General features: G+C 44.6%; 1 protein-coding gene across 1 annotated transcript in view; it reads right to left on the bottom strand.

Moving 5' to 3' along the window:
• SIDT1 (SID1 transmembrane family member 1) overlaps positions 1 to 12,032 on the bottom strand; it is a 105,545-nt gene extending 93,513 nt beyond the window's left edge. The window contains exon 1 of the mRNA XM_061638191.1: positions 11,129 to 12,032. Within this exon, the coding sequence (XP_061494175.1) occupies positions 11,129 to 11,341 (213 nt within the window). The 5' untranslated portion in view covers positions 11,342 to 12,032. The remainder of the gene's footprint in view (positions 1 to 11,128) is intronic.
• Positions 12,033 to 14,650: the final 2,618 nt, after the last annotated feature.

The following is a 14,650-nucleotide window of genomic DNA, read 5'->3' as shown; positions in this document are numbered from 1 at the left end:
ATTTTGTTAGGCTTCCATCAACGCCACATCTCACATGGATCAATGTGCATTGACAGAGGCGTCTGATGAGAAGAAGGAGTCTCTTATCCATTGTTGATTAGGATAGTTTGGCCCATAATTTGTCTCTGGGGATAGAGTCGAAGGCAGATTTGAGATCTATAAAGGCAACAGACAGGCCATTTCCAAAGGAGCTCATATATTTCTCTGCCAGATGGCTTGGGACTATGCAGTGATCGAGCGTAGATCTACCCTTTCTAAAGCCTGCCTGCTCCATACCCAAAATGTCCTCCTCCTCTATCCAAGACTTCAGTCTCAAGTTTAAATGGCTGGCATATAGCTTGCCCACAACTGATAACAAGCTGATGGGTCTATAGTTTGAGGGGTCTTCTCTGTCCCCTTTCTTAAAAACTGGTATAACAACAGCCTCAAGCCAGGCCAAGGGGAGTTTACCAGTGAGATTGATCTGAGTAAATAGATTTGCCAATAAAGGAGCCCACCAGTCTATATGAGCCTTCAGCAATTCAGGGAGTATGGCGTCAATTCCCAGAGCCTTAAGATTACTAAACAGGGAAACGATCTCTGTCTGCGTTACAGGAGGCCAAGGTGGTAGGGCAGTAATTAGGGTGTTCTGGGAATAATCCCTATTGTCCGCAAACAATTCAGAAAAATGGTGTTCCCATATAGCAGATGAAATGTGATATTGAGATAGAGTAGAAGAGCCTAAGGCATCTGTGACTAGGGACCAAAATTTTTTTGAGTTGTTATTTATGGAAGCATTTATCAAGGCCTGTAGCATGGGAGGGGAGGTCACTCTTTGCATTCAGATCACTTTTTGCATTCAAATTTTGAGCATAGACCAAACTGCCAGCTCTTTTTAAAAATATATGTATTTACTGAGCTTCCAAAGGTCAGTAACACTGCATTCAAACAAAGAAAAACCCTTCTTCTACCATCCCCCACCCCCTCAATGGACCCCAACCATTATTCCTTTCCCCACACTTACTTTCAGTAAATACCCAGATATGTAAAACTGGCATGCATTTTAATATCTAATTTGTTTACACAATGTATATATTTAACAACTGGTTTTTACACTCTGACTATTTATTGATACTTCCAATTTACATTTTATATTTTATGTAAATTGCTTGGAGGTTTTCACAATTGTATGCAGTGTAATAAATTGAATAAATAAATAGTGCATATTGGATTGCAGCCTAAACCCTTGTAACTGCTTTTGCTCACATTCATACTGTTGCTACCTGTGCCTTCTCCATCCCTTCCCTCAGCAGATCTCAGAAGTGTTGTTAAGGCAAGGAACCTCAGAGTAGTAAATGTTTAATTAAAAATCCATTTCAAATGGAATCCCAACTGTACTGAAAAGACACAGTTCATGGATATTACAGCATGTTAGGAAAACTAGTAGGAAGGAACTCGCTGTTTTGGGCTCAGCCTCTTTACTCTCAACCTCAGCTGTCTCCCTCTCTCCACACGTTAATTCTCAGCTCAGCTCTTCCCTCCACAGCAAAGCTCTACTCCCAAGGGACAACAAGCAAGAGGTATAGCTGGTTGCTGAATCCTAGAACACAGGTTGCATTTGTCTCTCTTCTTTCTCAAGCACCCTTGCCTATAATAGCAGCTTGTTTCATCCAATCATCCCAAGAGATGGGACTCTCAGCACCCCAGCCAGCCTTAAGGGGAACCCTAGTCTGTTCTGAACCCTCTTCCAGGGTCCCCGATTCCCTCCCATTGTTATCATTCCCTTTCCCCAGTTTAAATTTCAGTGATGTGGAATTTCCAGAAAATTATGAATCAGAAAATTTTCTGCTGCCCTTAATAAATAGAGATCCATTTTAGTATGTCTGACATATTTAGTAGAAAAAAATCTAAAAGTGTAACAAGTTAATTTTTTATAAATTAACTTTTGAGCTATACACACTAAAAGCTAAAAATATTAGATGAGATTTTGGGAGGTGGGCTGGGGGTGGAATCCATATAGTACATCTAAACATTACAATGACATCTAAACATTATAGTCAAATAAATTCTCAGTTTTAACTTGGAAATTATTTTTACTGGGATACCTCAAAATATATTGAGGAATGGTAATTCAATAGTATATGCATCCCATATATATATATATATATATATATATAAAGCACTGGAATCTGTTAATGTACTGATTTTAGCATGCCTGAAGAGCTGTTAGGTTACTAATTTTAGTAACCAATGCATTTCAAAGCACAAGCCTATAAATGTCTACTCAGAAGTAAGCTCCACTGACTTCAGCGGGGCACACACTGACTGCAGTCTTAAAATGGATTTTTTTCCACAAGAAAATATAGCAGTAGAAAACTTTCCACTGCACAACTCTGTGAAATTTATATTGTATAGTTGCAAGATTAGGTTAATCATGAATCCAGGAGAATTTCTGGAATCTGCCTTAATAGTCCTGGCAAAGCTGTGAAGTGCCTTTCCTTTTGTTGGAGATTGGCTCTCAGTAGTGGGCCTTTCAAATAGCTAGAAATAGGGATTGGGGAGAAATTTGATTCAGTTCACATTTAAAGCTGATCTGTTAAATTTGTACTTTCGGAAACAACACAAAAATTGAAGAACAGTACTTATCCAAATTTTACAGCGCAGATCTATCGTCCCCCTGATCAAAATGCTCAGGGAGACCTGGAGATGAGATATGAAATTGAGGAAGCATCCAAACTAGGAAATGTGGTAGTAATGGGTAACTTCAACTACCCGGACATAGACTGGCTGCATATGTGTTCCAGTCATGACAAAGAAGCAAAGTTTCTAGATATTCTAAATGACTATTCCCTAGACCAGTTGGTCATGGAACCGACCAGAGGGACGGCAACCCTGGACTTAATCCTCAGTGGGGACCGGGACCTGGTGCGAGATGTAAGTGTTGTTGAACCGATTGGGAGCAGTGACCACAGTGCTATTAAATTAAACATACATGTAACTGGCCAATTGCCACGAAAATCCAACACGGTCACATTTGACTTCAAAAGAGGAAACTTCACAAAAATGAGGGGATTGGTAAAAAGAAAGCTGAAAAACAAAGTCCAGAGGGTCACATCACTCGAAAATGCTTGGAAGTTGTTTAAAAACACTATATTAGAAGCTCAACTGGAGTGCATACCGCAGATCAGAAAAGGTACCGCCAGGGCCAAGAAGATGCCAGCATGGTTAACGAGCAAAGTCAAGGAAGCTCTTAGAGGCAAAAAGTCTTCCTTCAGAAAATGGAAGTCTTGTCCGAATGAAGAAAATAAAAAAGAACACAAACTCTGGCAAAAGAAATGCAAGAAGACAATAAGGGATGCTAAAAAAGAATTTGAGGAGCACATTGCTAAGAACATAAAAACCAACAACAAAAAATTCTATAAATACATTCAAAGCAGGAGACCATCTAGGGAGACGATTGGACCCTTGGATGATAAGGGAGTCAAAGGTGTACTAAAGAACGATAAGGAGATTGCAGAGAAGCTAAATGAATTCTTTGCATCTGTCTTCAGTGGAAGATATAGGGCAGATCCCTGAACCTGAACTAACATTTGTAGGAAGGGATTCTGAGGAACTGAGACAAATAGTGGTAACGAGAGAGGAAGTTCTAAGCTTAATGGACAATATAAAAACTGACAAATCACCAGGCCCGGATGGCATCCACCCGAGAGTTCTCAAAGAACTCAAATGTGAAATTGCTTATCTGCTAACTAAAATATGTAACTTGTCCCTTGGGTCCTCCTCCGTGCCTGAGGACTGGAAAGCTGCAAATGTAACGCCAATCTTCAAAAAGGGATCCAGAGGGGATCCCGGAAATTACAGGCCAGTTAGCTTAACTTCTGTCCCTGGAAAACTGGTAGAAAGTATTATTAAAACTAGATTAACTAAGCACATAGAAGAACAAGCCTTGCTGAAGCAGAGCCAGCATGGCTTCTGCAAGGGAAAGTCCTGTCTCAGTAACCTATTAGAATTCTTTGAGAGTGTCAACAAGCATATAGATAGAGGTGATCCAGTGGACATAGTGTACTTAGACTTTCAAAAAGCGTTTGACAAGGTACCTCACCAAAGGCTTCTGAGGAAGCTTAGCAGTCATGGAATAAGAGGAGAGGTCCTCTTGTGGATAAGGAATTGGTTAAGAAGCAGAAAGCAGAGAGTAGGAATAAACGGACAGTTCTCCCAATGGAGGGCTGTAGAAAGTGGAGTCCCTCAAGGATCGGTATTGGGACCTGTACTTTTCAACTTGTTCATTAATGACCTAGAATTAGGAGTGAGCAGTGAAGTGGCCAAGTTTGCTGACGACACTAAATTGTTCAGGGTTGTTAAAACAAAAAGGGATTGCGAAGAGCTCCAAAAAGACCTCTCCAAACTGAGTGAATGGGCGGAAAAATGGCAAATGCAATTCAATATAAACAAGTGTAAAATTATGCATATTGGAGCAAAAAATCTTAATTTCACATATACGCTCATGGGGTCTGAACTGGCGGTGACCGACCAGGAGAGAGACCTCGGGGTTGTAGTGGACAGCACGATGAAAATGTCGACCCAGTGTGCGGCAGCTGTGAAAAAGGCAAATTCCATGCTAGTGATAATTAGGAAAGGTATTGAAAATAAAACAGCCGATATCATCATGCCGTTGTATAAATCTATGGTGCGGCCGCATTTGCAATACTGTGTACAGTTCTGGTCGCCTCATCTCAAAAAGGATATTATAGAGTTGGAAAAGGTTCAGAAGAGGGCAACCAGAATGATCAAGGGGATGGAGCGACTCCCTTACGAGGAAAGGTTGCAGCATTTGGGGCTTTTTAGTTTAGAGAAAAGGCGGGTCAGAGGAGACATGATAGAAGTGTATAAAATTATGCATGGCATTGAGAAAGTGGATAGAGAAAAGTTCTTCTCCCTCTCTCATAATACTAGAACTCGTGGACATTCAAAGAAGCTGAATGTTGGAAGATTCAGGACAGACAAAAGGAAGTACTTCTTTACTCAGCGCATAGTTAAACTATGGAATTTGCTCCCACAAGATGCAGTAATGGCCGCCAGCTTGGATGGCTTTAAAAGAAGATTAGACAAATTCATGGAGGACAGGGCTATCAATGGCTACTAGCCATGATGGCTGTGCTGTGCCACCCTAGTCAGAGGCAGCATGCTTCTGAAAACCAGTTGCCGGAAGCCTCAGGAGGGGAGAGTGTTCTTGCACTCGGGTCCTGCTTGCGGGCTTCCTCCAGGCACCTGGTTGGCCACTGTGAGAACAGGATGCTGGACTAGATGGGCCACTGGCCTGATCCAGCAGGCTCTTCTTATGTTCTTATGTTCTCCAACCAATGTTTACAAAAATGCATATATTAGTGAAAATAATATACAAAAATGCATATTAACAGAACTTGATTGGCAAACATTAGTCAAAACTGCATAAAATATGTTTATCATGAGAAATACACGCTAAAATGCTGAAGGATTTTCATGAGGATTTTTTTAAGAATGGCAAATTGCTGCAGAAATGTGAAGAACTGAATTTAAGATAAGAAAAATGAGAGATTGCGAGTGACAAAATTGACAGTTCCTTCCATCCCTATCTAGGAAACCCTGGAAGGGGGATACATCTCCTCCTTACGCCTTGCTAAGGATGATGTGATCTAGGTATCTGCTTCTGAAGAAAGTCTGCCCTTTCAAAAAGACCGTGATCTTCCCATGTGGTGACCTTGGCTGCACAGTTGTGTGTTTAGCCCTACATACAATGTTGTGCGACTCCTCTCCTCCCACTGACACTGAGTTTGCTATAACGTCTGCAGCAAGGAACCTGCTCCACTGGTGGAGACCCTCCGCACAATTTAGAACTCCTCTTGCCCAGAGTTCTGCATTAGGTGGGGTGGGGAGCCTACTAATGGCAGAGCAGGCTCCCTGCTGCAGAAGTTACGATGGACACAGCAACAGCAGGAGTGCCTGGGCACCATTAGGCTGCTCAACACCAGGCCTTGGAGCCTCTCTCATCACGCTCACTCTCTTCACACATGTAGCCTATGAAGAGAGCTAAAGACAGCTACATTTTGGGTTTTTTAAGCTAACAGCATCTTGGGGTGCTGTCTCCCTGGAGACCTGATGGGAGACCAATAGATTTTGGCTGTCTGCTGACCTTCACATATATCAGTACAAATATATCAGTCTCTAGGGGAGTGTTCTTGCACTCGGGTCCTGCTTGCGGGCTTCCCCCAGGCACCTGGTTGGCCACTGTGAGAACAGGATGCTGGACTAGATGGGCCACTGGCCTGATCCAGCAGGCTCTTCTTATGTTCTTATAGGTTTGTAAATAAACTCAAATATTCTAAAAAACATCAATATGCCTCCAGGGACCTCCTTCCAAAGGGAACCAAATCTGGGTAAGCACAGTGCCCCGCAACTTCTCACTGTTCATAGAAACATAGAAAGCGTCCTTATATTGAGTCATACCATTCGTCCATCTAGCTCAGTATTTCCTACACTGCCGGCAGCAGCTCTCCAGCTTTCAGACCAGGGGCCTTTCCCACCCCTACCGGGATCGAAACTAGGACCTTCTGCATGAAAAGCTGATGCTCTGCCACACTGATGCCCTTTCATTGAGTGTTCTCCTAGGTGAGGGGAAGTTTATTCACATAGATTTCTATGCACAAAGGCTTCCAACATGATTGGGAACCCTGTGCAGCCAGGAAACCCACGACCATCTGCCTCTTTCTCTGCCCTCTGGGGATAGCATTTCAAGTGTCTGACAAAATGGATCTAGTCCATGAGATGTTATGGTGCAACAACCTGATAGTCTTTAAAGTTCAACCAGCCTTTTTGTTGTGAAGTCCATGTGATGCTTGACGTCATTAAAGAAACATGGAACGGCTTGTTTCTCTGTGGGATGGAGGAAGAGTGAGTCCTAGTTGGGAAACCTGTGCTCTCAGAGATGTTCAGCTCCAAATGCATCCAGCAGCCATTTCACAATAAAATTAAGCATATTGGTTGGTTTTGTTTGTATGTGAACAGTCATTGAACTGTGTGTTTCGAAGGCATTGGCAGGTCTGTCAAATTACTAGAGTTACAATCTCTTCAATACTATGTACAAGGGAAGGGGTGAACTATTTACCGCTTGGCGCTGTCACCCTTGGCTCTGAGAGTTTGTTTTTAAAGCATTTGGAAGTTTAACCTCCAGCCAGTACCTGGAAGGAAAGTTTGAAAGTAGGAGGGAAAAGGAGCAAAATAGTTACACCAGACTCAGTTATATCCACCCAGTGGCGGCTGGTGGCTTGATGTCAGTGGGGCAGGGGAATCAACTGAAACACCTTGGATAGCTCCTTGAAAGTTCAGACCAAAACCCGGAGCGGATTCCACTGCCCCACTGACATGGAGCCACCGGCTGCCACTGTGTCCACCTGAAAATTCTGAAAGGAAATATCAGTAAGATTGTTCTTAAAATCCATTTTCAAAAACAGCCATAGAAAATAGCTACATAAAAATCCAATCCACAACTATAGAGAACAAGCGAATTAACAGGAAATTTAGTACCAAATCTGAATTGGATGGAATTGTAGCACGTCTCTAGTCACAGCAGCAGGGGTTCATTCATCTTTGAACATGATATATAGGCTATCCTAGGATTTCAGGACTGAAAGGGAGCATACTCTTTCTGCCACCAGCCAGGAAACCAAGGGCCACTGGGTCTGTATCTCAGGAAGAACATCATGGCAAGGGGGAAGACCAGCCTGGCTCCATCCGCCAGCCAGTGAAGGAGCAGCTGATTGTATGCTTGCTTTCCTCTTCCTGCCACATACCTTTTTTCTTTTCTATCATGTCTATTAGATTGTGAGCCCATAGGCAGGAACAATCTTTTAATATCTGTTACAGAGCTGAAAAAAGTTTAGGTATGTTATAAATGTTAAATAATCTGCCAGTAATGCCCTTCTGCATTGCTACTTAGGACAAACAGGTCTGATTCTACACAAATCTGGCATCAGAAAGGGTAATATTCAGAAAGGAAAACATGGATTTTAGTATGGTCTGGATGAGCCCTGGGCCTTACACTGCACTGAGTAATCGTTACAGAAGGGAAGGTCACATGTTGAATTCCAGATGGCAGTTGGTATGCCTTCAAAAAGATATTGGAAACAGACTGACATAGCAACTGGAGAGAGGGAGAAAGAGGGGTGGGTGGGTGGGTGATTTTGCAGTGCATTGAAATGGACAGTAGATGGCAACCAATCTCCTGTTCATAGTCTCGCTGGTTGTCCCTAATGTCTGCTTCTGTGAAAATGGAAATGGACTGCCTTCAAGTCGATCCCGACTTATGGCGACCCTTTGAATAGGGTTTTCATGGTAAGCGGTATTCAGAGGTGGTTTACCATTGCCTTCCTCTGAGGCTGAGAGGCAGTGACTGGCCCAAGGGCACCCAGTGAGCTTCATGGCTGTGTGGAGATTCGAACCCTGGTCTCCCAGGTTGTAGTCCAACACTCTAACCACTACACCACACTGCCTCTCTCTGCTTCTGTAAACTACAGAATTACAATATTTGACTATTGCATCCCTTTTCTGGCATCAAAATGGGAGTGCAGTCACAGCTTTGTAATGGTGTACATTCTATTGTGTAAATTTGTGAGTTCTTAAAGTAAAGCTTTTGAGCCAGTGTGGCTTAGTGGTTAGAGTGTTGGATTATGACCTGGGAGACCAGGGTTCGAAACCCCACGCAGCCAAGAAGCTCACTGGGTGACCCTGGGCCAGTCACTGCCTCTCAGCCTCAGAGGAAGGCAATGGTAAACCCCCTCTGAATACCGCTTACCATGAAAACCCTATTCATAGGGTTGCCATAAGTCGGGATTGACTTGAAGGCAGTCCATTTCCAATTTAAAGTAAAGCTTTAGTCAGAAGTTTTCAAAGACTTCTCAAAGGAGAGGTGTCTTGGAACTATCAATGTCTGAGAAATTTCTAAAAAGGCAATGCTACATTTGATATATTGTATCTATGTCAATGTTTGAAGAGTTAATGAAAGACATCCCCCTGCCCAACCTGTTCACATATTCATGGAAATGCAACCTACAAAAGGAAAAAGGTTTCCCACCTTTGCTTGAATGAAACCCTGAAAGAAATGTAGCTTTTCTGCAGAGCATGTTTATTATTCATGAATGGTTCAGAGTGTGAAAGTCATAGATTTTCAAATTATTTTTATCCCAGGGGCAGGAGAAAAATGCCCATTTTCCTGGGTTACCCTTTCCTGCTATTTTATAGGGCAATGACAGAGACAAGATTTTAGATTAATTCAATGTTTAGAATGATTTCATTTTAGAGATATTCAAATATCTTAAAATTACAATTACAAAAAATATGTATACTCCCTTGCACTAGACAAAATGAATCTACCTACTTTATGAATAATCAGATTCTTATGAATACAGAGGACTAAAACTTGTTTAAATGAATCTGATATTTCAGGGTTTATTGCAAACAGACCAAATACATCCAATGTTTGCTAAAACATTCTTGGTATTCCATGAAGAACAGCTGCATTTAAATCAATGAGCCAACTAAAAATCACAAAATCAGTCATTGTTTTTGGTTACACTCACAGATACAGCAAAAGGGCAGCAAAAAGTGGCTGCATGTACAGAGATCCAGTGCCAAGGTCAACAATGTTGACTCATGGGGCAGCAGTTAAGCAAGGTGATAGGTGGCTCCATGAATTCAGGCAGTATAAGGCAGTGGCTAACAATGCAATCTTATACTTTAGTTACACTGGTTGAGGGGCTGTAAAGTGTGAAGTAAGCCCTGCACTGTTGGCAGCAAGCTGCTGTCAGGACATATATGCTAGTAGAACACCCCTGATATGCAGAGTGATCTTGCCCATCTTCTTGCAGAATCAAGCTCACATGCATGGAGTGGAAGAAACGATCACTATACACAGAGTTTCCCTGCAACCTCCATGGAGGGGGAGGGAGGGAAGAATATGATCACAGTCACTACTGTCTCCCCCACCCCCAAGGGCAGGGGGGAGGTTGAGGTACAAGCACTGGGTGAGCACTCAAGTGACACCCCTCCCTCCTCTCTCACAGTACCTCATGCATGGCTCTTGTGGTTGCATGTGCAGGGAGTATGTGTTTCAACCACTGCTTATTGCCATTCTGTGTCTCCCCAGACTACCGTTCCACAGACAGAGGATCCATTCCACACCCCTTTCCCTGCAGACCATGAGAGAGATGTTTGGGCTAAATATGATTTAAGTCCATTCTAACCATTCGACAGATGTACCATACCTAGAAGTGACACTGGATAATCAAATATCTGAATTATCCTAATTTATTTTACTCAGACTCTATAAGGTTTTATCAATGCTTCTCACTAATAACGGTTTCTGCCCTTGTCTGATGTGTGCGTTGGCCAGAGGTGACACGGAGAATTGGAACTTTCAAATCATCAAGCAATCAGGCACAGGAAAGATTCGATTTCATGAGAAAAAAAAGGAAAGACAAGAAGAATGGATGCATTTTTAACACACAACACACACACATTCACCCGAATGAAAGTGTTTCCTGGGCAACTGGCAAAGCAAAGGGGTACCTGGCTGGGGAAGATAATGGATCAGACGAACGGACATTTTTTTTGTTAAGAGGCGCTTTAAGGGATCAGCCCTCTGCCGCACCTACACCCATTGCCCACCCAGAGAAGGTGGAGGGACGGAAGCCTTTCCCAACCAGCCCACATCAAGGTCCATCTAGTCTAACACCAACTGCCCAGCAGTAGCCAGCTAGATGTAGGCAAAAGGGGCGCCGGCTGGAGCCCTTCCCTCCGGGTCATGCCATCCACAGGGAGGAGTCCTTTCCTTCCTTCTCATTCGAGCACAGCAACAGCCCTTCCCCGCCGCGCAAAGCGCTCTCCTGCCTCTGAACGCGGACGCTCCTTGCCCACCTCCCCTTCCCACCCGCGGCCACATAGGCCTCTCCGGATGGGCTGGCGAGCCGCGCGGCCCCCAAGCTCCCTTCCCCTGCCGGTGGAGCCTGGCCCCGGCGCCCGTCCCGGAGCCTGGCCGGGGAGCAGGTGAGCCGGCGCACCTGGAGGCGCTGTCAGCCACGGAGGCGCCGCTGGGCAGCGGGAGCAGCCGTCGCCTCACCTGGCCCGGCTTGCTGGTGTAGTGGAAAGAGTAGAGCCGCTCCGTGTCTCGGTTGACCGTCCCCGAATAGATGCGGTCGAACTCAGCTGCCTCTTCCGCGGCGGGGCTCACGCCGCTTCTTGCCGTCTTCCGCGGCTGCTGTTGCAGCAGCAGCTGCTCCTGAGTCCCGGCAACGGCCAGGAGGAGCCCGGCGAGCCTGGCCCAGCCGCTCATGGTCCCCGCACCAGGTGAAGGAGGAAGAGAAAGCGGGAGCGGCCAGGGCAGGTGGAAGGTGCGCAGGGCCGGGCGCCCTCGTCAAGCCGCGGCGAGGGGCTGTCCACGCCCGGGGCTCCCCCCACCCCCGCCTGCCCTCCGGCTCATTCCCAAGACATCGGTGCCGGGCGCGCCGGGGGCAGAATCCGGATGGAGGCGCGGCTGCTGCCTCTTCCTTTTTCGTGTATGCGCCGATCTCCTTCGGTGGCGCTGTCCAAAAAGACTCGATCCCCAGGGCAGTTTTTCAGGCGAAAACCTCTGGCGTCAGCAGCTGCGCAATCACTTTGCAGACTGCGCCTCGTGCAACATCTTGATAGCCTGCTACGGAAACCCGCCTGGAGGATCGTCCCCGGGGAAGGGAAGCTGCCGAGGCAGGGAACGGATTGCTTTCTTCCCTTCTTGGCTGCTGTCAGAATGTGTCGCTCGAACTTTCGTCTTGTGGAGGTGGCAAAGAGGCGCGACCCCCCTTTTTTTTTATTGTGATCGCAGGGCTCAGCGGAACGCCGGCATCGCACTCCGGAGGAGGGGAGAGAGGCAAGCTCCGGCCAGTTGTAAACGTCAGTCGTGATCAACCTCTCTGCAAATAATCATAGCCGTGATTCTCCCACTTGCCTTCCGTTCTTGGAAGAGATCGTCTGACAGGCAGCACTCTGTAAAAATGCCTGCAGAAAAGTTCACGCTTCAGAGTGATTTATACCACCCTCTGCCACGTGTCCATTTGCACCCTCCTGTTCATATTCTCCCTCTGCTTCCCATCGTATACAGCACTTTCGAGATGGTTGATCTGTTTAATTATTTGACTCTTTAAATAATATTTACATCACACTTTGCTTTTGGATGAGCAGGAAAATATTATATTATTGGGATAAATAATTACTGAATTCAGCCTCTTGAATTAAACATGTTTTGTAGCCATTAAATGCCTGAGCTTCATTCTTAAGCAATTACTTTGATATATTGATTTAAAAATAAATATAGCCCTTTCTTTCATCAATGATGACAATAGGGCACGGTACAATATAACACAAATGACACTATAAATTATGCATCAACAATCAAATGACCAACCTTGGCGCCAATACAGTAACAATGTTGGTGCATTTGTAAACAGAGCATTCAGCAAATGGAATGCCATCACAGAGAAAGACCTATATATAACCTCTCCTTTCATCAATGATTGGTACAACTTAAAATAAATCATAATAAATAAACAATACAATAACCAAGCTCATCAAGAAAAAATATACAGATACAGACAGCTAAAAAAAGGGTTAAAACAGTAAAAACATTTAAAATGCTTGAGAAAACAAAGAAAGTTTTAACTTGGCACCAGAATGACAGTGTTGAGGTCTGCAGAGGTTGTAAGGGGAGTGCATTCCGCAAGGCAGGGACGAACACAGAGAAAGCCCTATCCCGTGTCATCTTTCCTTTCTTGTCTCCTTTGCTAGCATGTTATTGTTTGTTTGTTTGACTGAATTTATGCATTGCCTCCCACACAAAAGTCTCTAAGTAACAGCAATAATAAAATACAACAAATACATTTTATTATTATTATTATTATTATTATTAATAATAATAATTAGATTTATATCCCACCCTTCCTCCCAGTAGGAGCCCAGGGCAGCAAACAAAAGCACTAAAAACACTCTAAAACACCATAAAAACAAACTTCATATTAAAACAGAACATCCTTAAAAACATATTAAAATAAAACATCTTTTTAAAAAAGCTTTAAAAAGTATTGAAAAGCAACTCCATCACTGATGAAGATTGGGATAAGGTCTCTACTTAAAAGGCTTGTTGCAAGAGGAAGGTCTTCAGTAGGTGCTAAAAAGATAACAGAGATAGTGCCTGTCTAATACTTAAGGTGAAGGAAGTCCAAAGGATAGCTGCCGCTACACTAAAGGTCCGCCTCCTATGTTGTGCGGAATGGAGCTCCTGAGAAGATGGTATCTGCAGGAGGCCCTTACCTGCAGAGTGTTGTGATCGACTGGGTATATAAGGGGTAAGATGATCTTTCAGGTATCTTGGTCCCAAGCTGTGTAGGGCTTTGTACACCAAAACCAGCACCTTGAACTTAGCCAGGTAGTTAATAGGCAGCCAGTGCAATTCATTCAGCAGCGGGGGTGACATGTTGGCGATATCCTGCCCCAGTGGACAGTCTCGCCATCGCATTTTGCACCAACAGCAGCTTCTGGACCAACCTCAAGGGCAGCCACATACAGTATACAGCTCATTACAGTAATCCAGTCTGGAGGTTACCAGTGCATGGACAACAGTGGTCAGGCTATCCCGGTCCAGAAATGGCCGCAGCTGTCTTACCAGCCAAAGCTGGTAAAAGGCACTCCTAGCCACTGAGGTCACCTGGGCCTCTAGAGACAAAGATGGATCCAAGAGTACCCCCAGACTATGGACTTATGATCCCATCCAAAGCAGGCAACTGACCAGTTATCCAAACTTGAGAACCACCAACCCACAATGCCTGCATCTTGCTAGGATTCGGTTTATTGGCCCTCATCCAGCCCACCACCAAGTCCAGGCAGTGGTCCAGGGCTTGTATGGCCACTCCCGATTCAGATGTTATGGAGAAATAGAGCTGGTTATCATCAGCATACTGCTGACACCTCGCCCCAAATCTCCTGCTGACCGCTCCCAAGGGCTTCATATAGATGTTGGTACCCTATGGCACCCTACAGCACAACTGCTAGGGGGCTGAAAAACACTATTATCTGAAAACAACCCTGGAGGTAGGATCAGAACCACTGTAAAACAGTACCACCAATACCCATCTCACTAAGTTGGCCCAGAAGGATACCATGGTCAATGGTATCAAAAGCCACTGAGAGATCAAGTAAGAATAACAGGGCTGCAACTCCCCCTGTCCTTCTCCCAACAGAGGTAATCCATCAGGGTGACCAAGGCCGATTCAGTCCATAACCAAGCCTGAACCCAGACTGGGATGGGTCAAGATAGTCTGTTTCATCCAAGAGTACTTGCAACTGATACACCACAACCCCCTCGATCACCTTCCCTAAAAAGGGGGTATTTGCAACTGGGTGGTAGTTGTTACAAACCAGTGGGTCGTGGGTGGACTTTTTCAGGAGTGGTCGGATCACCGTCTCTTTCAAGGCAGCTGGAATCGCTTCCTCTTGCAAAGACGCATTGACTACACCCTGGATCCACTCAGTCAAATCCCCTTAACAAGCTTTAATAAGCCAAAAAGGACAAGGGTTGAGAGGACACGTTGCCGGCCACATCAACGCAAGCACC

Source organism: Rhineura floridana, chromosome 1 (assembly GCF_030035675.1).
Source record: "Rhineura floridana isolate rRhiFlo1 chromosome 1, rRhiFlo1.hap2, whole genome shotgun sequence".
In the NCBI taxonomy this organism is placed as follows: Eukaryota; Metazoa; Chordata; class Lepidosauria; order Squamata; family Rhineuridae; genus Rhineura; species Rhineura floridana.
This window is presented reverse-complemented; position numbering and strand designations above follow the sequence as displayed.